Raw genomic sequence first — 21,739 nt, forward strand, 5'->3', positions numbered from 1 at the left:
CAAATATTTTAGATAGGCACACTCAGTTTGCTCTCATTGACTTGCAACGTAGCCTATCCCTGTGGACGATTAGGGCAACCGTGTACGCAACAGTAATTGTACTATTTTAACTAGTGCGAGGGAATATATGACTAAAATAGGATAGAATAATAGCCTAATTAGCCTATTCAAGGAAAAGACTGTAACAGGTTCATCCTAAGCTCGATTTTGCACGGACATCGATGTCTGACTGACTGCTCCGCTCTTCAGTCAGTTTAAAAAGTTTGCTCTCCTTGTAGTGTTCATTTTGTCACCTGTTTTTAATTTAGTCTTAGTCTTGTGACGAAATGTCCTTTTTAGTCTTTGTCATATTTAGTCATTCAAATATCATTTTTGTTACTCAAGTTTTAGTCGACTAAAAGTCTCGTCATTTTAGTCTAGTTTTAGTCAAAAGATAACTAAAGGTATCTTAGTCTTAGTCAGTTTCAGTCAAATAGTGTTTCACACATCTCATTTTCCAATATTGTGAGTCCACAGGGCTACTCGTCTGTTATAATTACTCATTCTGATTTTTTGTCAGTCAGTTTGTTTACATGCACAGGTAAGTTGAGCTACAGTTATAGCTCGGCTGGGATTTGACCATAGACAGTAAATGATTTGACTGTGCCACTGTCATGATCTTCGTAGACCAGTGTTTCTCAAAGTGTGGTCTGCAAGCAGGTAAAATATAATATAGATGAGTTGTTTGCAATATTGAACCAACTTGTATGTAAATCCAAACAGTTCTACAACACTGTCTATGTAAGATATGCCAGTTTAAATCATATGAATCCTCTGACGCAGTAAGCAAAGTGCAAAGACAATAAGCAAGGGGGTTCAGTGAGTTTTCAGTGCGTTTCTTTTTTATTGGTTAGTAAGTTAAGTGGTCCTTCTGAAAAAGTTTGAGAAACACTGTCGTAGACCCAAGTATTAATGTTTTACTCCGCCATGCTAGATGCCGATATGCGCCCAAACGCAACACATTCCCCAAACTCTCCATCTTACCAGAGAATGTGATCTTAGCTAACTTGCTATCGAACTTTCCATATTAGCTTACTTGCTAGCAAACTTTGCATCGTATGGACATTCTGGGGATGTTAATTTGTATATGTATGAGAGAAGCTTCAACTTCTGGGTATGTACAGTGGGCAGTGCTTCGACTTGGCCAGCTTCCCTCGCGGTCCGCGCGCGGGATCACGCGGCATCACGCGACTTTAATTTGTATTTTTCCAGTGACGCTGCAGTGACGCTGCAGTGACGCTGCAGTGACGCTGCAACGACGCTGCAACGACGCTGCAACAACCAGCAGAGGTCTCAAGTGAGCAGGGTGTCTCGTAAAAAGAAATGGAGCTGGAAAACCCTACACAGACTTCACTCACTACAGACTTTAGCAGACTGGTTTAGAAATAATTTAATAGCCAGAAATATGCCTGCCCTGCCGAGTGAATCCCGTTTGCAGCCGTAGAAGAAACGCAGGACAAATTAAACATTCTGGTTTTCTCCATCTCTCGGGCACCCACTGAAAACATCGAGCACCCACGTGTGCCAGCTTACAGTCCCGGCTAGATTTACATTAATTTAAAATCAAACATCGCAGTTTATGTTAAATTCAGCATCTCTCATAATGTGATTGGATATGTTCTCCATATACTAACCATCAATGAGAGCGTCTTCCTGACACTTCCCACCTGAAGAATTAATGCAAGGCTTGTCGGGTCTTCAGCCCCGAATGTTTAAAATGTATATTGCCCTGAATATCATTTTAAAAGTAGTCTGACAAAGCTTATTGTTTTGTGACACAGCTAAACACTGCTACCTCATAGAATGTCTATAACATAGCCTAGGTGGTCGCAACTCACAAAAGTAAAGCAGATAGAAAGAACTCACGCAAATCTAGCCTACAACACGCAGACAGCTTCATGCGCAGGGGAGAGAGCACGCGCGCGCGCACAGGTGCTTTATGATTGTTGGCTTCTGATGGTATCTTGCTAATTCACTGAACTGCATTAGGTGACACAAATGGTATTGCCTTTATCTTATAACTCCTTGTCTGAGTGACTACCAGGCCTATGGTTTTTAAAAGTCAGATGTTCTCTGACAAAGACATTCGAAAATTAAGAATGTTTATTGACTTGAAAAATACACTAATTTTTGCAAACTCCCTTCAATCAACCCTTGAAGACATCGCGGTCTGGTGCGCTATGTAGATCGTTTCTCGTACCATTTAATTTCTCAGAATTTAGGTCTACTAGGCCTACAATAACGTCATCACCAAATACATCTTTTATTTTTAGTTGATCAACCACAAAGAGTAACATAGGCCTACTGTGCACAGTGCACTGACGACTGTAGCAGCCCAAGCTAACCACTTGTAGATGAGAGGCAACCCCTTGTTTCAGATAGCCTGGACAACATGTTACCTGGGTGTTGCCTACGTTATTAATTAATGGTAGCCTACAATAGTTAATTGATTCGCGTAACATATTAGTTGGCTCAAAGAGTAGGGAATCAGGATGGAGAGTCACACGTGTGTTGCTTTTGCGGGATCGAATCCAGTTTAATGCTAGTTTCAAAACATATATTTTTTTACATGTCTTTTGTCCGAGTGGCTGTAATGTAGCCGAGCGCTCATGGCGTATGAAAAGCGACTTCAAACCGCCTAAAACAACTTGTTTGTGAATGTCTGACAACTGCTGCAGCGCATGCACGCGCAAGGAAACCAGTAGGTGGAGAAACAAGAAGGCACACAACACCGGGACGATTTTAAGGCTATTTCGCATAGGCTACTCAATGGTGCTATTTCACACGCATTATAGCGACCCCCACTCACCGGGGTTAGGTGGAAGGTGTTAATAGACGATTGGCGTAGCCTACAGTGGACTAGGGCTGTCAAAATTGCTCAAAAATGACTTTCGAATATCCCCTTTAAAATAAATTCGAATATAATGGAATATCAGATGCGCTCGTGCCTTAAATGGCAATACAAATCTTCACGATATAGGCCTATTAACTGACCGCCCGATTCACGTTGGCTGGGGGGGGGGCATCAGACATTTGTTCCCAAGGGTCTATGAATTGTTAATCTGGCCCTGCCCCCAACGAACGCAACTTTCTCTGAGACAGCTTAAAAGAAGTCTAGAGGACTCCTAACTCACTAAGACCTACTGTAGGCTGCGCAAACCACAGGCCTTTTTTTTTTGGGCAAGCCTGCATTCGAGGCAGGCCTTCTGTTGAAGAATTTTATATAAATCTATATAGCTATAGCTAACAGTAATCCTCCTACCCCCCTCTCCAAAATGTGCCCATTCTATAGGCTGGCCAAGTGCGTAATTCTGCGGCATAAAGCAGATGTATTTGTTTATTGTACCGAAAAATAAAAATAACCTGTCAAGCAGTCAATTGACCTGTCGCTAAGCCCCGCCCCCCATTGTTACCGTGTGAAAACTCGGACAAACAAACCAGACTTGATTAAAAATACATTGTGGACAATGGCAGCTGACAGTATATGAAAGCAGGCGTTGAGGACGTTTTGGTCGATAAAAGTATTTACTTTCCTCCAGAAGCTATCAAAAGGGACTGAATTATGCTATGGATGGGTGTATTCAAAACTTTAGAATACATACAAGGTGACAAGCAGTTGTGGAGAGTAGCCGTGCAAATCCCACTGACGTTAATGCTAGCTAGCTAGTGGAAGATTGATACTAAGATATGTTAGGTTACGTTAATATTTGATGTAGTAAGAATATAGTAGTTGGTTAATGAGCATTTTCATCTTGGAAATTAAAAGGGAACCTGTGCCCACGTTGTTGGCTTAGTTGCCTACATTACATCGAGCTGTTGCAAACGCGAGAGACGTCCTGTAGGCTACTTTTGATGAAAATATACCCCGTTTTCTAGCCTCTCGGGGTACCGGCTATCAGTATTACACATCCCCAATGCAAAACGTTTGACCATGGTTATCCATCGGGGTTTTTTGAGTGAATAAACTCCATAAATAACCATTAATTTGTCATTTTATAATTATTAATTTGCAAACAAATAACTGGCGTCAGTGACGTCTTTGACATGAAGATCCCTGGAACTATGCTTCTACTAGCATTCTACCACAGGTCGAGAGGTGTAGTTGTAACTACACAACTTTACGATAGTGGTTGCGAACGTTCATTGCTACTGTGGTTTTGGGAAACACTAACGTAGTGTAGCGATGCATTGGACTAAGTTCCAAATATGAATGTAATTCTGCGGCACAAAGCAGATGTATTTGTTTATTGTACAGAAAAATAAAATGACATGTCAAGCAGTCAATTGACTACATTGCAGTCAAGAAGTAGGGCAAATACATTTACGAAACCAAAACGTGGGTCATAGTTGTCTAAGCCTCTATAGCGTAGCCTGTTAAAAACGTCGCAGAAGCCTACCCAAGGCTACAGATTAATTCTAAACAGTTATTTCTCTACTGGCTCAATTATCCCACCACTGTTTTGATTTGCGTAGTTGCGTTACCCCAACACTGACAATAATGTAGACAGCAAATTTCGATTTCGATTTTCGTTACCACCGTGTAGTCAAGCCTTAAGCCATACCCAAGTAGCCTAAATCGAGGTAAATCGAGCTTTTTCAGAAGGGGCGGCAGGCAGAGCGATGTACAGTGGCAGAGCGACGCACAGTGGCTGAAAGTGGTACTAAAGCTTCACGCAGCTTTACGCCTCGTAATGTGCGACTGAAGTGGCCATTTGAAAGCGATGCCCACTGTAGCATTGTGGCATAAAGCTTAGGATGTTAGTAGAGATGCACCGATATGGAATTTTAGGGCCGATAACGATAACCGATATTTATTGATTTGTTGTGGCCGATACCGATACGATAACCAATAATATTACTCTTGAAAAAAATTTGTGAAAAGTGATTTGGGGAAAGCATTTAATAAGCATAATTTTATTGCAGTAATTTTACCTATCACGAAATGATGGACAGAACTCATAATAGTCCTCAATAGTACGGCAGTCAACAACATAACAGTAGCCTAGCCCTACAGTATGTGTGGCTCCTTTAAGTGAACCTGACGTCAGTGAATTGCAGTGAATCAGCGAGTGAGTGGCTAGAGAGTTTGAATCGTTTTCATTTAGGACTAAACGCTCATAAACGGCTCAGCTTGGAATAAGCTACAGTATAGCAATCAGAGTTTGTGAGGGAAACTTAGGTTTAGTTTCAACTGCAGGTAACTGAATAAAGATGCAACTCCTCAGACTGTATCTTATGTCCGTCTACTGTTGCGCACAACCTGCTGCAGCAGAAATGAAAGGCGTTAGCCCCGAAGGTTTTAATAACTTATTATGATGACCTGTCTAGAACTGAAGCACGAATGGTTAGCATATTTCTAGGTAATAATACAAAACCCAAGCTAAAGTAATGCAAATATAATACTAAAACACAACTTAGAACTAGGCCTACTTATGTACTCGTCCCACTAACGAGTTTGTTTATTTGTTTCCCCGACCAGCGCGGTAAAGTGCAAACACACCAGCACAAGACGGCTCTAGATAGGGCTGAGCTCCGCTCTGTTAGGTTAAATGGCGGATCATTCACGAGAGGATTTTGAGATGCACAGATTCCCAAATGAACGCATATCCACAGATTTTGTTAGAGTGGTGAAATACATTCACACCGCTGACATTATATTGAGGAAAAAGTATAGCCAACCAAGCTCAAGTAGGCTAGCTCAGTGTAGCCAGACATAGGCCTAAATTAGGACTTTAAAAAATATCGGCGCAAATTATCGGCCAGAATTCGGACTGATAATAATATTTTCATTTTTTCACTTATCGGCTAATAATATATCGGCCGCCGATATATCGTGCATCCCTAGTAGTTAGCTTGCTAACTCTGGCAGAAATCTCCGGTGTTCTTGTTCCATGTAGTTTCGTGTTGCAGCCACAGGGTTGCAGCAACAGCACGTAGACTAGCCTACAGGAAAGCTGCTGCGCATGAACTCATTTGGAATATTTTGAAAACGTAACAGCTAGATATTCTGTCTTCTCATTTTGTAATAAAAGGTCGTTGACGAACATATTTCCTCTCGTCTCGTCTGACGAAATTAACACTATCTCCTTGATAATGAATAATCTGTAAAACTGCATATCTTTATTTTGTCTGGACTATTATGGCAACTGTGTAGGCCTATATGACGGTAACATACCATTTTTGATCAAAGAAAGTATTATTAATATAGAAGTTATACTAAACCAGAAACTGACTTTCTAATCGGGTTTACATTATGTTCTCTTATGCATACTTCCAACATGGCCACCACCCACTTTATGACGTCAGGTGACCTCATAGGCGACAATGAATTGAGATTTATTTATTGTGCATTGTTAATTCCACAAGCCAATAGTGAAGGAGGCTCCAGTGATAATAATAAGAAAAGGTAGAAACAGAATGGGTTCCTACGCAGCAAATACACACATACATATGCATACTGTACAGACTACACACACACACACACACACACACACATACAGACATGCATACATACATAATGAACAACAACCTAATAATCTTCAGTGAAAACTTGTTACTTTTGACTTTCTGTGTCTTGTCATCTTTAGGGAATGGACTACCTGGCCACAAAGCGCTACATCCACAGAGACCTTGCCACACGGAACATTCTGGTGGAAAGTGAACTGAGGGTAAAAATTGGAGACTTTGGGCTTACAAAAGTCCTGCCACAGGATAAAGAATACTACACTGTCAGGGAGCCAGGAGAGAGCCCTATATTCTGGTGAGGACATCTTAACATCTGTTAATGAGATGTAAATGTGAAATGAAGTGGGATGGTTTTGTAAACTTACCCATAAGTCTCATTAGACAGCTAAGAAGCACTCTTTTTGCATTATTTATTGGGGGCCTAGCACCAAAGGTGCATGACCCCATTGTGTTTCTATGTATTCTTATACTTTCTTCTGCCATGGGAGTCTATGGCAGCCCATAGAACTGACGGGTGAAAAGTTATGAAATTTGGCACACTGATAGGGGACAGTCCTATAATTCATTTCACCAAGTTTCATGTCTGCACCTCAGGTGCTGTAGCGCCACCAATGGGTCAAAGTTGGCATTACATCCATGCACTAAACGTTTGAACCGTCGGCCAGATTTTGAACATTGAGGTATATTTGGAATCCTTGGATGATGTCGAGTTCATCGCACCCCCCATGACGTCAATTTCGTCTATTGGACCTTCTGCCATATTTGATTTCATCGAAAGAGAAACTAATCACAAATTTGGTCTGATTCTCACAAAACTTGGTATAGATGATCTTCAGACCAAGCCTCACAAAAGATACAACCCCTGGCATAAATTATGGAATCACCAGTCTTGGAGGATGTTCATTAAGTTGTTTTAGAAAAAAGCCAGGTCACAGACATGACACAAAACTAAGTTCATTTCAAATGGCAACTTTCTGGCTTTAGGAAACATCAAAGGAAATCAAGAAAAAAATGAGTTAGTCCATAACAGTTGCTTTTTTTAGACCAAGCAGAGGGAAACAAATATGGAATCACTCAATTCCAAGGAAGAAATTATGGAATCACCCTGTCCATTTCCTTTCCCACCAGCACCAGATTAGATCTGGTGATCACCAGATTAGATCACCAGTTAATCTGCAGTTAAAAAGGAGCAATCACACCTTGGAGAGCTGTTGCACCAAGTGGACTGACATGCATCATGGCTCCAACACGAGAGATGTCAATTGAAACAAAGGAGAGGATCATCAAACTCCTTAAAGAGGGCAAATCATCACGCAATGTTGCAAAAGATGTTGGTGACCGAACTGTGAGAAATCGCCTAAAGGAAATGGGATTTACATACAGAAAAGCTAAATGAAAACCATCATTAACACCTAAACATAAAAAAACAAGGTTACAGTGGGCTAAGGAAAAGCAACCTTGGACTGTGGATGAAAGTCATATTCAGTGATGAATCGCGCATCTGCATTGGGCAAGGTGATGATGCTGTAACTTTTGTTTGGTGCTGTTCCAATGAGATTTATGACAACTGCCTAAAACTTAACCCTCTAGGCGCCACGGTCGACATTTAGTCGACAAGATGCAGTACTGAATAAAACGGCCGATTTAGTCAAATAGGGTGTCATATTTCGTTCGACCTCCACTCCACTAGATGGCAGACATGTCATATGTCATCCCCGAGTCGAAAAAGGGGCATGCTTTAAACAAAACCTTCTAGCTAAAGCGCATTGAATCAGTGCGTGAAATACCGGAGCTAGTGTGCGTGTGAGCCACTTTGTCAGAGCGATATTGTCAACGTCAGCGAGTATTTGCATTAGATTATCGTCTAATGGCATCAAAAAAGTTTACCTGAAATGAAGTGTTGGGTCTTCTATTCGCGGACCCTGATTCTGAAGGGAAATATCTGCCTTCAGAAAATGACGGTGATTCGTTTAGTGAGGCTTCAGATGCGTCCTTGCCTTGCAATGATGCAGCTGGACAAAGTGAGAGTTTACTCCATAGTTTAGCTTACACCAAGCACAAACGTTGAATCGTTTGCCCAATGTCACTGGTGGGAATAATGTTTCACGGGTTTGGAGTGTTCATCGGGAAGTTAGCAGGGTGTTAGTGGTGTGGCGAACGAGGCTGGAGGTAGCCTAATGTCCATAGCGCTAGCTTCTGTCTTCTGAACGTGTGCCTCTCCGCAATCGCGGCGACAGTAACGTGGTGGAGCCTTTGTCTAATGCCACTGGGTATGTTAGACGAGGTCGAAGTGCTCATAGGACAGTTAGGGGGGAACGTAGAGGCAGTGTGGGGAGTCGCAATGAGAATGACAGTAGGCCTAGTCCGAGCTGCGCAAATTCTCTCCACTCGACGCGAGCGCGAGGCAGATCTGGCCACGCTGCTCGCAACAGGAGCAGAGGTGGTGACACGGGGCAGGAGAGCCATTAGGCCATGCATAGTCTATCACAAGATGATGGGAATGCCGGCCCTGTATGGATAGGATATGGATATGGATAGTCATTATCTCTACAGCAAAAGGCCTGCTACATAAAAAAAAAAATTGTCAGCCATTTATTAGTAATGATTTACACTGTTGATTATCTATTTCCCTGACCATTTAGGACATATATGTGTTCTTTTTTGTGTGTTCATGTCCTTGTGATGTGTGTGTCTTTGTCAGCTAAGAAAAAAACAACAACAAAAAAACATCAACAAAAACAACAAAAAGAAAACAAATACTAACATTGTCTCTTGTCTTGTCTCGTCATCTCACTCCTGATCTGTGCCTTGCAAGTGGCAAGTGAGCTTTTGAACTAAACAGGTCTTGTCTACTTGTGTTTGTGTGTCATCTGAATAATATATATGTGCCCCATACATGGAATCAGAGTGCCTACTGTATGTAGTAAATGGAAAATCTCTACAGCAAAAGGCGCCTACCGCTACATGCATTTGGTTTGTTTCTGCCATTTATTAGTAATGATTTACATAGTTTGTTTACTACTTAGTATTTACCTGAACATTCAGTATTGTGCAATATAGCATGCAGAAGGTGAGGGACATTTTGGGGGGAAAGAAGTGGTGCATTTTATCATTCAAACATGCAACTTTTCATGAAAATTCTATAATCCAAGATGGCCGCCACCATATGACATCATAATATGCAAATTAGATATAAACTACATAAACTTTGGGTCATCCTTAATATTTCTCTAATTTACAGAAAGTCTCTATCTCTTATCACTTTTAAGATATAGCCTTTTGAAATGAAGTTGTCAAAATCGAACGTTTCGAAAAAAAAACCTCTGGCGCCTAAAGGGTTAAGACAACTGCCTGAAGAAAACATGCAAATTTCCTCAGTCATTGATGATATGGGGCTGCATGTCAGGTAAAGGCATTGGGGAGATGGCGTTCGTTACATCTTCAATAAATGCACAAGTTTATATTGACATTTTGGACACTTTTCTTATCCCATCAAGTGAAAGGATGTTTGGGGATGACATTTTTCAAGATGATAATGCATCTTGTCATAGAGCAAAAACTGTGAAAAAATTCCTTGAAGAAAGACCCATAAGGTCAAGGTCATGGCCTGCAAATAGTCCGGATCTCAATCTGTGGTGGAAGTTGAAGAAAATGGTGCATCCCACGGCTCCAACCTGCAAAACTGATCTGGCAACTGCAATCAGAGAAAGTTGGAGCCAGATTGATGAAGAGTACTGTTTGTCACTCATTAAGTCCATGCCTCAGAGACTGCAAGCTGTTATAAAAGCCAAAGGTGGTGCAACAAAGTACTAGTGGTGCGTTGAAGTGTTCTTTTGTCAGTTTGTTTTTCATGATTCCATAGTTTTTGCCTTGGAATTGAGTGATTCCATATTTTTTTCCCTCTGGTTGGTCTAAAACAAGCAACTGTTACTGATTATTTTTTTTATTTTTTTTAATCACTTTAATGTTTCCTCAAGCCAGAAAGTTGCCATTTGAAATGAACTTAGTTTTGTTTCCTCAAGCCAGAAAGTTGCCATTTGAAATTAACTTAGTTTTGTTTCCTCAAGCCAGAAAGTTGCCATTTGAAATTAACTTAGTTTTGTGTCATGTCTGTGATCTGGCTTTTTTCTAAAAAATTAAACAACTGAATGAACATCCTCCAAGGCTGGTGATTCCATAATTTATGCCAGGGGTTGTAGTTATAGGCGTTTCGATATTCAAAAACATTTACTCAATACAGCCAATGAAATTTGATGGTGAAGCCGCCAAACAGGAAGTGAACTCATATCTAAGCAAGGCTTTGATGTATGTCCAAACTTAGTACAGGGAGTTGGTACCTGATTGTGAGGACACACTAGGAAATTGCATCATTTGGCCTCTGTATCTGTGGGGGGTGCTGCAATACAGGAAGTGAGCTCATATCTCGGCAACACTTTGTACAAAGTCCAAACTTGGTACAGGGACTTCGTACCTAATTGTGAGGACACACTAGGAAATTGGCATCATTTGGCCTCTATAGGGAGTGCTGCAATACAGGACGTGAGCTCATATCTCAGCAACGCTTTGATCTACGAAGTCCGAACTTGGTACAGTGACTTTGTAGTTGTTTATGAGGATGCACTATTAAAGTGGCGTCATTTGGCCTCTAGGGGCGCTGTAATAATGGAAGTGAGCTCATATCTCAGCAATGCTTTGATGTTTTAAAGTCAAGCTTGGTACAGGGACTTGATTGTGTGAACATACACAGAAACTGGCGTAATTTTGCCTCTAGGGGCGCTGTAATAATGTAAATGAGCTGATGTCTCTGCCATTCTTTATCCAATTGCCATGAAAGTTGCTGTGAGTGCTTGCTCATGCCATGGCAATGCCATTCCAGCTAGTGTACTGCTAGGCCCCCACATTGCTGCTTGCAGCTATATTTATAGTGTTTATAGTGTATTTAATATATGATCAAGTAACTAAAACAAGTTAAAATATACTTTAAGCCGATGTAACAGACAGATGCCTCTCATCAATATGGATTGATGTTTTTTTAGACTTTAGTAGAATTTAATTTGTAGACTTTATCAGTTATGTATCAAGTATCAAGTATAAATCATACTCAGGTGATCAGCTGATTTTGCATCACTAGAGCCAACCCTCTAGGCCAGGGATGGGCAAACGTTTTGGCTCAAGGGCCACATTGGGTTTTGAAAATTGGCCGGCGGGCCTCACAACACCCCCCACCCCCCGACACACACATAAAAAAATACATTTTTTATAGCCTATAATTTAGTATGAAAAGTATTTGTTTTAAAATACTGCTAATTTGTTTTAAAAATACTGCTAATTTTATGCTGTAACAAATGTATAAATTGTGCACTGTCGCTTTAAGACAGTCGCTTTAATTCACGTTTATTTCTCAATGATCTTCTGCCTGCTCCGCTATGGCTAGTGCTGTACCTACGGCTGGGTCCTCTCACAGTTTTTAAATGGTCAGTAGTGGGAACTACTGTTGCCTTCATGATTCCTTTTAAAACTTTCTTATAAGAAGGAGATATCAATTATCAACAATCACAAGCCAGCTGGAACCTGCAGCTCTCTCTCCCTCTCGTGAGTGCAGACGCGTTCCCAATTAAATGGATTGCATAATGTTCACGTTAGATCTGCTGCAAAGGAGATAACTAAGAGTTAACTTAGTTTAACATGATGTTATCTCTATTTAACATGATGTTTTGACATTGACATTGTAAACGTTATCTAAGGAAAGTGAAAAGCAGTTTGCAGTAAAGGTAACCAACGTCGTCTCTATCACAGGAAAAAAATAGCGAGCAGCCTGATAACTAAATAAAATGCTCGGCAGGCCGGATGAAAGTGCTTGGCCGGCCGGATTTGCCCACCCCTGCTCTAGGCTATATTGCTTAAAAGGGAAGATCCAGAGTAAAAACAACCTCTATTTATGGATGATGACAAGTTCAAACTTTGGGAGCAAAATTAAGTTGATCGGAGGAGCCTAGACCGTTGATTGCATTAGCAAAAAAATGGTTTATTTTCATACCACTGACGAGGCTCAAAATATCCTTGGATAGCGTGGATAGGGTCCCTACAGACAGACTGAAGTATTGTAAACTTTGAAAGTGTACAGAGAGGTTATAACAAGAACTATTTCTGAAGGCAGCATATTGCCTTACTTCATGTTCCGGTAGCGTCAAATCAGTGAGCATGTTCCACACATCGCTACGCAGATCTGGCTGAATCTTACAATACCAACATGCATCATGTTCAGCCAGATCTGTACAACGCTGGAAAAAGTCAAACGTGCCCACTGATATGATAATCTTGCTCAGATGTCCACATCCTGATGTATGCAGGTCATTTATACTCATGCTAAAACCATGGCCACAGATGCAAATTAACGATGCAGCTGGCTCTGATGCAGCAATTGTTATGTACACCCCTATTCAGTAAACTAATAAACTAAACTCCCATCTGGAGCCTTCTGAAGGTATTGTAGGCCTAATCCAATAAAACAGCGATAAGGGAAGGTGCCAGCTTCATAATTCCTGTTAAGGCTGTTTTGTTGGTGATTTAACACCTCTCCATTGTATATCTGGTGAAATAAATCATAACATAGCTGTTGAAATGTCAAATTGCATGACATACACAAACACAAAATCAACCAAGCATTTTTTTTCCCACTGTAATCACTGTAGCTCTTCTCAATTACATTATAACTTACTACAAATTAGATTTTTTAAAAGTTAATTTTGAAGGTTAGGTTAGATAACCTCACCTCTCCACCACTACCCTGAGCACGGGCGTACCACAGGGCTGTGTGCTGAGCCCACTCCTTTACTCCCTCTTCACTTACGACTGCACATTTGTACATGGGTCTAACACCATTGTCAAGTTTGCAGACAACACTACGGAGATTGGTGATTGACCTAACATTGTGGTACATCGACAACAACCTGGCCAAGAAGACAAAATAGCTCATTGAGGACTTAAGGAAGCACACACACCCCATCCTCATCAACGGGACTGAGGTGGAGTGTGTCACCAGCTTCAAGTTTCTGGGTGTCAAAATCTCTAAGGACCTCTCTTGGACCCTCAACACCTCTACCCTGATCAAGAAGGCTCACCAGCGTCTCTTCTTTCTGACGAGACTAAAGAAGGTCCACCTGTCTCCTTTGATCCTGGTGAACTTCTACCGCTGTTCCATCAAGAGCATCCTCACCAACTGTTCTGCCTCTGACCGGAAAGCACTGTAGAGGGTGGTGAAAACTGCCCAACGCATCATTGGTTCCTCACTCCCCTACATGAGGCCATTACGTAAGGCACACAGCATTATCAAAGACTGTTCTCACCGCAACCGCAGACTGTTCACCCCACTCCTCTCTTAGAGGCGTTACAAGTCTCTCCGCACCCGCACCAGCAGGTTCAGTGGAAGCTTCTTCTGAGTAACTGTCACCCTACTGAACTCTAGCTCTTCACCCCGGTGACAACCAACCAACTAAACCAACTAATTATCACAAGCTGCTTTTTTGCACTTCTGGTTAGACGGAAACTGCATTTCGTTGTCTCTGTACTTATACTCTGCACAATGACAATAAAGCTTAATGTAATTTGTGCCCTTTGCCTGGCACCTACTGGTGATGAACTGCATTACTGCAGTTTGTGTTTAGAGGTGTTTTTGTGGCCTGTGTAACAAAACCATCAACCTGCAAAAATATTTCATGTATAGCCCTGATAAGTCAATCTTTATCTTTCATTTGCTTGTACTCTGTTTTAGGTATGCTCCTGAGTCTCTGACTGAGAGTAAATTTTCTGTTGCCTCTGATGTATGGAGCTTCGGAGTCGTACTTTATGAGCTCTTCACCTACAGTGACAAGAACTGCAGTCCTCCAGCTGTAAGTGTGTTCTGTTTGTCTGATGTTACTTTTTATTTTCATTAAATTTCCTCTTTTCTGCCATTTTCTCTTCAAACAACAGTCCATATCCTACGCTAAGTTACCTTTGTGTGGTGCCACCTGTGTGAGCCTAATGCCACACCCATGCCTGCCGATAAATAATCAGTGAAACACCCTTAATTAATATTGATTTAGAGAACCAAGGGAAGCAGGGCATGGCACAGGCCGATAAGAAAGGGAAAAGAAAGACATTTCATTAAATGTGAAATATAGGTGCTTGTCAGAGAGGTGTATTTACAAAGTGCTTTGAGATAGAAATCAAACCAACTAAATTAATCAAATATATGATATATAAATATAAATAATATAGAATATAAATTAAATATATGATATCAATATTAAACTGTCCATCAGTCCGAGTGAGATACGTAATTTGTGCTACAGTTCTCTTTATTAGTTAGGGCTCTAAAGTGGGCTCTTATTAGGGCTTAAAGTGTTTAGGCACCGTGCCTGAATTCAGGCGTGAGCTGGTAGGCTTAAGATTTGAAAATAAGCAATGAGACTACAGTATAAATTATGTCCTCATAAAATATCTGATAACTTCAGGCACAGACATTTCTATTGCTTTAAGCCCTGTTAGTCTATTTACGACAGTAAATATCAATAAAGGCAAGAAGACCACTAATAATTGACAGAGCATAGGCTTCTTTATTAGTTATTTTGCAAAAGCATACAGTATATCACAGTATATTTGCATTTATCAACCCAAATTAGAAGTCATTTTTCCAAATGCACTCCAGAGAGTAGCCTAAGAATCAACCAAATTTTTTCAGTGATTGCAATGATTTCATCTGCACTGTAGCTTAAATATTGATATATTCTATTGTTGTAGTGGTAGCTTAAATGTTATTCTATTGCTGAAAGTCACTTTGGCTAAAACTGTTTTCCAAATGAATAAATGTAATGTAAATGTGTTCACTGAAAAGTTTTTGTATTGAAAACATTGATTTCTCTATTGATGTCATGTGTACAACAACAATAGCTTGAATGATAATTATCATAATGATGATAATTTATTTATGATCTAAAAGTCTGACTTAACCGAATTTCCGGTCCAAGAAGTTTGAGAAAGACTGAAAGTACATGGAATGAAGACCACACCATGACCCAGTGAAATGCTGCATTCTCTTTATTCGAAAATCCCCCAGTTCCAACTATTTGAATTCCACCTAAATGCAATGATGTGGTTATGACTAGGGTTACAAATTTATAGAATTTTTTAATGACTTTCACTAACGATCGATTATTCATTCAACCTGACCGTATAAATTCCTCAATAAATGACTTAATTGAAAAAAATCCATTTTACATTCAACTTTAAACTAGATCTTCACCGAGGCAACATATTTATTGGCATGTCTTTGACAATCATGTTACAAAGACGTTGGGTAATTTCATTAGCTCACCTGCCATCACAGTTGCTCCTAGCTAGTGCAACATGAATGGTTGGCTGACATCCCCTGGGGCCTTTTCGTCGGTAAGTATGGTCGGGTGTTGGCTTCTTAAATGGTGCATTAGTGGACTTGTTGTATTTAAGTACAGCATCAAATAACAGCATTATTTGTCTAGTATTTAATGTACTTCTCTACTTCTAATCAGGTTTTTATGGAGCAGATGGGAAGTGATAAACAGGGTCAGATGATTGTCTACCACCTGATTGACCTCCTCAAGAAGGGCTATAGACTTCCTTACCCAGAGGGATGTCCACAAGAGGTGAGAACTGTGGTGTCATACTCTTCTTACCTATAAGGAGATTTCACACTTGTAGTGTTTATTAACAACAACAAAAATGTACAATTTTCCTTCTACAGATCCAACAACTTATGAGTGAGTGCTGGAGCAGTGACCCTACCCAGAGGCCATCCTTCAAGGGTCTTAGCCAGTCTGTAGACACAATATGGGATGGCAAGGAGGGATGACATACCTCTTTGATTGTCTGCTGCACCAAAGAGACCATCATTCCTCAAGTTATGGAGGCCCTCAAAAGGAATATTCTAGAACCAAGGCAGGGAAAGCAATGCCATTAGATCCCTGTGCATCTCTGATCTACCAGCCCTTGTGCTTAATGTTATACAGTTCTTCAGCTGCCTGTGCTTCTGTTTGTCTGTGGTCAGCAGCCTGATGTTGTGCCTGTTGTCCTCTGGTGTGTTGACCATCAGTGCTGATGCGGTCACTTTGGTGCGGTGGCTGTACTGTCATCACAATGATTTAGTTGATGACCAGATGTTGTCTCCATGCAAGTAATTTCAGACTTACAGTGCATACGGAAAGTATTCACAGCGCTTCACTTTTTTCACATTTTGTTATGTTACAGACTCATCTTAAAATGAATTCAATGATTTATTTGTTCTCATCAATCTGCACACAATACTCCAATACCCCACAAAAAAGGTAGTGTTTGGAGTGTTTTGTAAATGTATACAAAAATAATAAAAGACTGAAATAGTCCATTTACATAAGTATTCACACCTCCTTTCTCAAATGGAAAAGTTTGGAACAATCAACAGTCTTCCTAGATCTGGCCGCTCAGCCTAACTGAGCAATCCGGGACAAAGGGGCTTGGTCAGGCAGGTAACCAGCGACCCAATGGGGTCAAAAAGGACAAACATAAGGACAAACATCTGCAGCTCAGTGCCTGGTTTCTTCCGTTGGGAATTGTGGCCAAATAGTGCAGTCTTTGTTTTTTCCTTCTTTACACTTCTCTCATCTTCTTAAAGGGGAACTTGGCAACTATTTCAATGTAATAAACCCGTTTAGAAATCATTTGGATGGTTAAATGACCTATTCCGGTGAAAATGGTGACTTTCCCCGCTGCGCCTAGCGTCCCCAGGCAGAAAACCAACCATGAAACATTGAGACCACCGTCCTGGAAAGAGAAGTGAGAAACAAGAAACTTGTTTTAAATCGTGTTTCTTACCTTGTAACATCCACATAGTTCTGCCAAACGTATGCTAACCATTCGCTAGCTGTAAACAAATCCATGTGCTTTATCGTTACCTTTTCCCACAGTTTGAAATAGCATAATGCGCAATTTCTCCAGCAGAGGGAGAAATCCTGCCAAGTTTCCCTTTAAAGGAACTCTAGATCTCATAACAAAAGGTGTGAATACTTATGTAAATGGAATATTTCAGTCTTTTATTTTTATACATTTACAAAACACTCCAAACACTAGCTTTTTTTGTGGGGGAGTATTGTGTGTAGATTGATGAGAAAAAATAAATAATTCAGACTCATTTTAAGATGAGTCTGAAACATAACAAAATGTGGAAAAAGTGAAGCGCTGTTAATACTTTCCGTATGCTCTGTACATCAGCCACCCATGGGCCCAAACAATAGTTTTTCCTATGAAAGGAAGGCTACATTCAATTAATAAAGAATGAAGAAAAAAATCTTTGAGAGCAATTTCACTTGTTAAGTAATGGTGCTTAAAAGTGAATAAGGTCTTGTATGCTGTGCATAGATTGGAAAATTTCATCACACTTTTTTGTTTTGTTTGTTTGTTTGGCTTTGAAAGCCAGATGGCAAGGCTGAAATTGTCATAAGAAAATGAAAATATGATTTGAATCCCACAAGAGGCCAAGATGATTCATTACACATTTTCCAAGTGCCCTATTTATGTATGTATATGTGTATATTTTAAATGATCTTGTGGTCTTTCCACATCTCTGAAAGGAGATTGTGTAGCTATATCTGTAACCCTGCTGTTGGTGCATAGAGAAAAACTGGTAACTCACTGATCTGCAACAAATCTTTTTATAGTGATTCCTGTTGTTGTCTTCCTTTGTCACAGCTGTGCTGCTGATATATCCTTTGACCAGCTAACTTCTCAGACACACTGAGGAGAATCTATGGAGAAAGAATTAAGAGTATATTAAGTGTTGTATGATCAGGACTGAGGAAACTATATATTTTTTTATTTGCAAAAAAATATTTTTCATTGAATGAATGTAACATTTTTTGTTTTACTATTTCAGAGCTCAAATGATTGTATAACATGAATCAGTGTTTTTGATGTGGTTATGTTGAGGTATACATTGTTTCAAGTAGTTGCAAATGTCATTGCAAGACCAGAGGCAGTTGGATATGGTCTGTTTGGTTTTAAAATGCTGTCAATGCTTCATTAAATTCTCTGACTAATTATCAGACATGGGGGACTCGAGTCACATGACTTGACTCGAGTCAGACTCGAGTCACAATTATTAGGACTTGAGACTTGCTTGACGAACATGTATAAAAGACTTGACTTTGACTTGCTATTCATGACTTGAAACTTGACTTAGACTTGAGTCAAATGACTTTGATTTTTTTGTTTTTTTTTTCCATAGATATTAAGGAGTTAACTTTACGATTTTAGGAAATCTTAGGTGTGTTGCATGCGTCACACGAACAAACCTGTCGTTACCAAGTGGCAGATGAAATGAGACAGACTGAGGCAACTTGCAAATACGGAAGGCTCTATTTTTATACCAAAACATAATAATGTTTGGCTACACAGATGATGTATCTGGCAATTCAAAGAAGAAATGAACAGCAGTCTGCAAGGTCTGCAGTACGCAAATTAGCGTCATAATCACCCCCACGTCAATTTTCATCCGTCAGAAGTTAGTCGTGGTAGAAATCTAATGTCAAGATTGAGGCATGTTAAAGAGTTGGCTGTGAATCGATTATGCTTTTTAGTTAACAAGATATTAGGTTAAAATTAAAATGTGTGAAATGGCAAAGTGAAACTTTTTCTTGTTTAAGTTTAATCTTGATATGCACCGAGGTGAAATTAGTTTGATGTTGGATATTCGACAGATTTTCAAAATATTCATTGTGGCAGGTTTCACCCAGTGTTGGCAGGCAGTGAAAAAAACAGATATCCCATCTCCTCCCTCCCAGCTCCAGCCGACCTACTTAGGGACCATATAAAGTACCTTCTGAATTACCTTCCTAGTCTTTTTTTGTCAATAGCTTTAACATCATGTGACCTACTGATTCCAAATCAATGCAGAATAGTTCTCCTATATGGGACTAATCAGACACACCTCATAGCCATTGTATCTACACTCTATTTTATATGAATATTCAAAAGTAAATACATTATTTCCTATAAGGAACGGTCTCCTTTTTTTCAATACCTCCCAAGCCATGTGACCCAGTGACTCCAAACCAATGCATAATAGTTCTCCTATATGGGACTAATCAGACACATCTATTTTATAGCCATTGTATGCACACACTATTTTATATGTGCGGTCTTTAAAAACTTCTACAAAATCCTCTGCTGATCATAGTCTATTACAAAGAAAAATGTGAGATTGTTGGTCTGGGATTTCTGCAAATTGAGCTAAATAGCCTACTTTTCCGCATCAAAGATTTTTTTTAATATAAATCTGAGCTTTGCTGTGGATCAAGAGGTCACAAGACCCATTATCTACTGAGCAAAGAATATCATTTTGCACCTTAAGTAGAACAGATTCAGTCATATGAAGTTTTCTAAAACCTGGCTGAAATTTATCTAGGATATTGAAAGCATTCAAATAAGAGGTGGCCTGAGAGAGAACAACTTTTTCCAGGACAGTAATATTCCTTCCACTTGCAGATAATGGCTCCAATACTGCTTGCTGGATGATTCTGAAGTTTTGAAGTGCATCTGTAACCTGTTCCATTGATATGTTTTACAACAATAAGGTTGCAAAGGACTTGGGAGAGCTCTTTGCTTTTACCCATCATGAAATGTTTTTGTGTGACACCTTGGTAACAAAAAACCTGTTTATAGCCCACCAGTATGTACTAACCCAGCTTATATCATTTTGCACAGATAGGAGGGATAATTTCTCTAACTACTTATAGATTCTAGTTTGTTCCTTGCCATTCCTTGCCTTTACTGCTTTTTCTTAGCGTGTTCAATACTTTTTCCCTGTGCCATTCCACTTTTTTACTCATAACTCTACTTTTATATTTTATATATGTGTGGATTACCTAAGTTAATACTAATGTCCGGTGAAAATTTCATACGAATAACCTCACTGGAAGTATAGGCCCTACTTACAGAAAAAAATGTTGACGTGTTCAATTCTTATTTTCCCCGCTGTATACTGTAGCTTAGTTGGCTTGTGCATGAATAATATGACTTGATGTTTTGTAGCCTACATTTCCGTCAGTCTACAGTCTTTTAGCCCATCTTTACCATGATAACCCTTCCAAGAACCCTTTCGACGCTCTACTTTGAGAGACACCACCACTCATGCCATCGATGTTGAATTTTGGGCGTCTGACAGAAAACTGATCATCTGACAAAACAATTAACATCGATTTGACACTCTTTTGCTATCCGGGTTTGCAAATCATTCATTTAGAACATTTAAGTTGCACTATTTGTTATTATAATCACAGCACAGCCTTACGTTATCATTACCATATCATTACATTATCGCAATTAATAAGTCATCATAATCATCATCGTCAGCATGAAATGTCACACATAACCTATACCTGCTCCTAGGGCTGTAGTCAAGACCACCTTTGTCGAGTCCAAGACCAGGACTAGTCGAGACTAAGTCAAGACCGAGTCCAAAAAGGTTCCAAGTCCCAGGACAGGAAAAAAAGTCTTATGCATGACAGTATCAACACAATAATTTTGGATTGTTATCTAAAAGCAAAAACAGTGTGACAACACCCAGGATTTGTAGCCATTCCCCTTCTCCTCCAATATTATTATAGGGCTGTCAAACGATTAAAAAAAATATATTTTGAAATGAATTAATCTCGATTAACCGCAATTAAAAAGTTCTTAAAGACTAAAGCTTCTTAAATGGCATTAAATACAAATCACAAAATGAATGAGTAACCACAAAGGTAAAAGTAAAACACTTTTATATTATTTAAATGATAATAGCCTACTGACACAGTAATTGTGTTTTAAAGTATTCATTTCTTAAGAAATACTACTCATTTGATGCTGTTTAACTCATTTGTAAATGGTGCACTGTCACTTTAAGCCCATTGTGGCCACGTTCTAATGATCTTTTTTTACCAGCTCCATTGAAATATAGCCTATAGCTAACATTGTTTGTAATACATGTATTGCACAATATTAACAATGATAAGCATGATATTAAGTTGGTATAAACAGCTTTCATTCCTTTGGAAATAGAAGCATGTAATGACATGATGCTAGCTAGACATTTTCTGTTTACAATTAAAAGTGAATGATGAGCCTGAGCCAGTCACCTAGCTAGTGGAATGCGTTTTAATCGGCATATGTGCTTCATGTAAGGGCATTTCTCAGATTTCGGGCCTAT

At 39.7% G+C, this 21,739-nt stretch overlaps 1 protein-coding gene across 3 annotated transcripts in view; it reads left to right on the top strand.

Annotated features, from left to right (window-relative positions):
- Positions 1-18,598, top strand: part of jak2a (Janus kinase 2a) — a 118,618-nt gene extending 100,020 nt beyond the window's left edge. For all 3 annotated transcript variants that reach the window (XM_042060573.1, XM_042060574.1, XM_042060572.1), the window contains 4 exons: positions 6,627-6,799; positions 14,276-14,393; positions 16,053-16,166; positions 16,265-18,598. In XM_042060573.1, the coding sequence (XP_041916507.1) occupies positions 6,627-6,799; positions 14,276-14,393; positions 16,053-16,166; positions 16,265-16,372 (513 nt within the window). In that variant the 3' untranslated portion in view covers positions 16,373-18,598. The remainder of the gene's footprint in view (positions 1-6,626; positions 6,800-14,275; positions 14,394-16,052; positions 16,167-16,264) is intronic.
- Positions 18,599-21,739: the final 3,141 nt, after the last annotated feature.

This window comes from Alosa sapidissima, chromosome 13, assembly GCF_018492685.1.
Source record: "Alosa sapidissima isolate fAloSap1 chromosome 13, fAloSap1.pri, whole genome shotgun sequence".
In the NCBI taxonomy this organism is placed as follows: Eukaryota; Metazoa; Chordata; class Actinopteri; order Clupeiformes; family Clupeidae; genus Alosa; species Alosa sapidissima.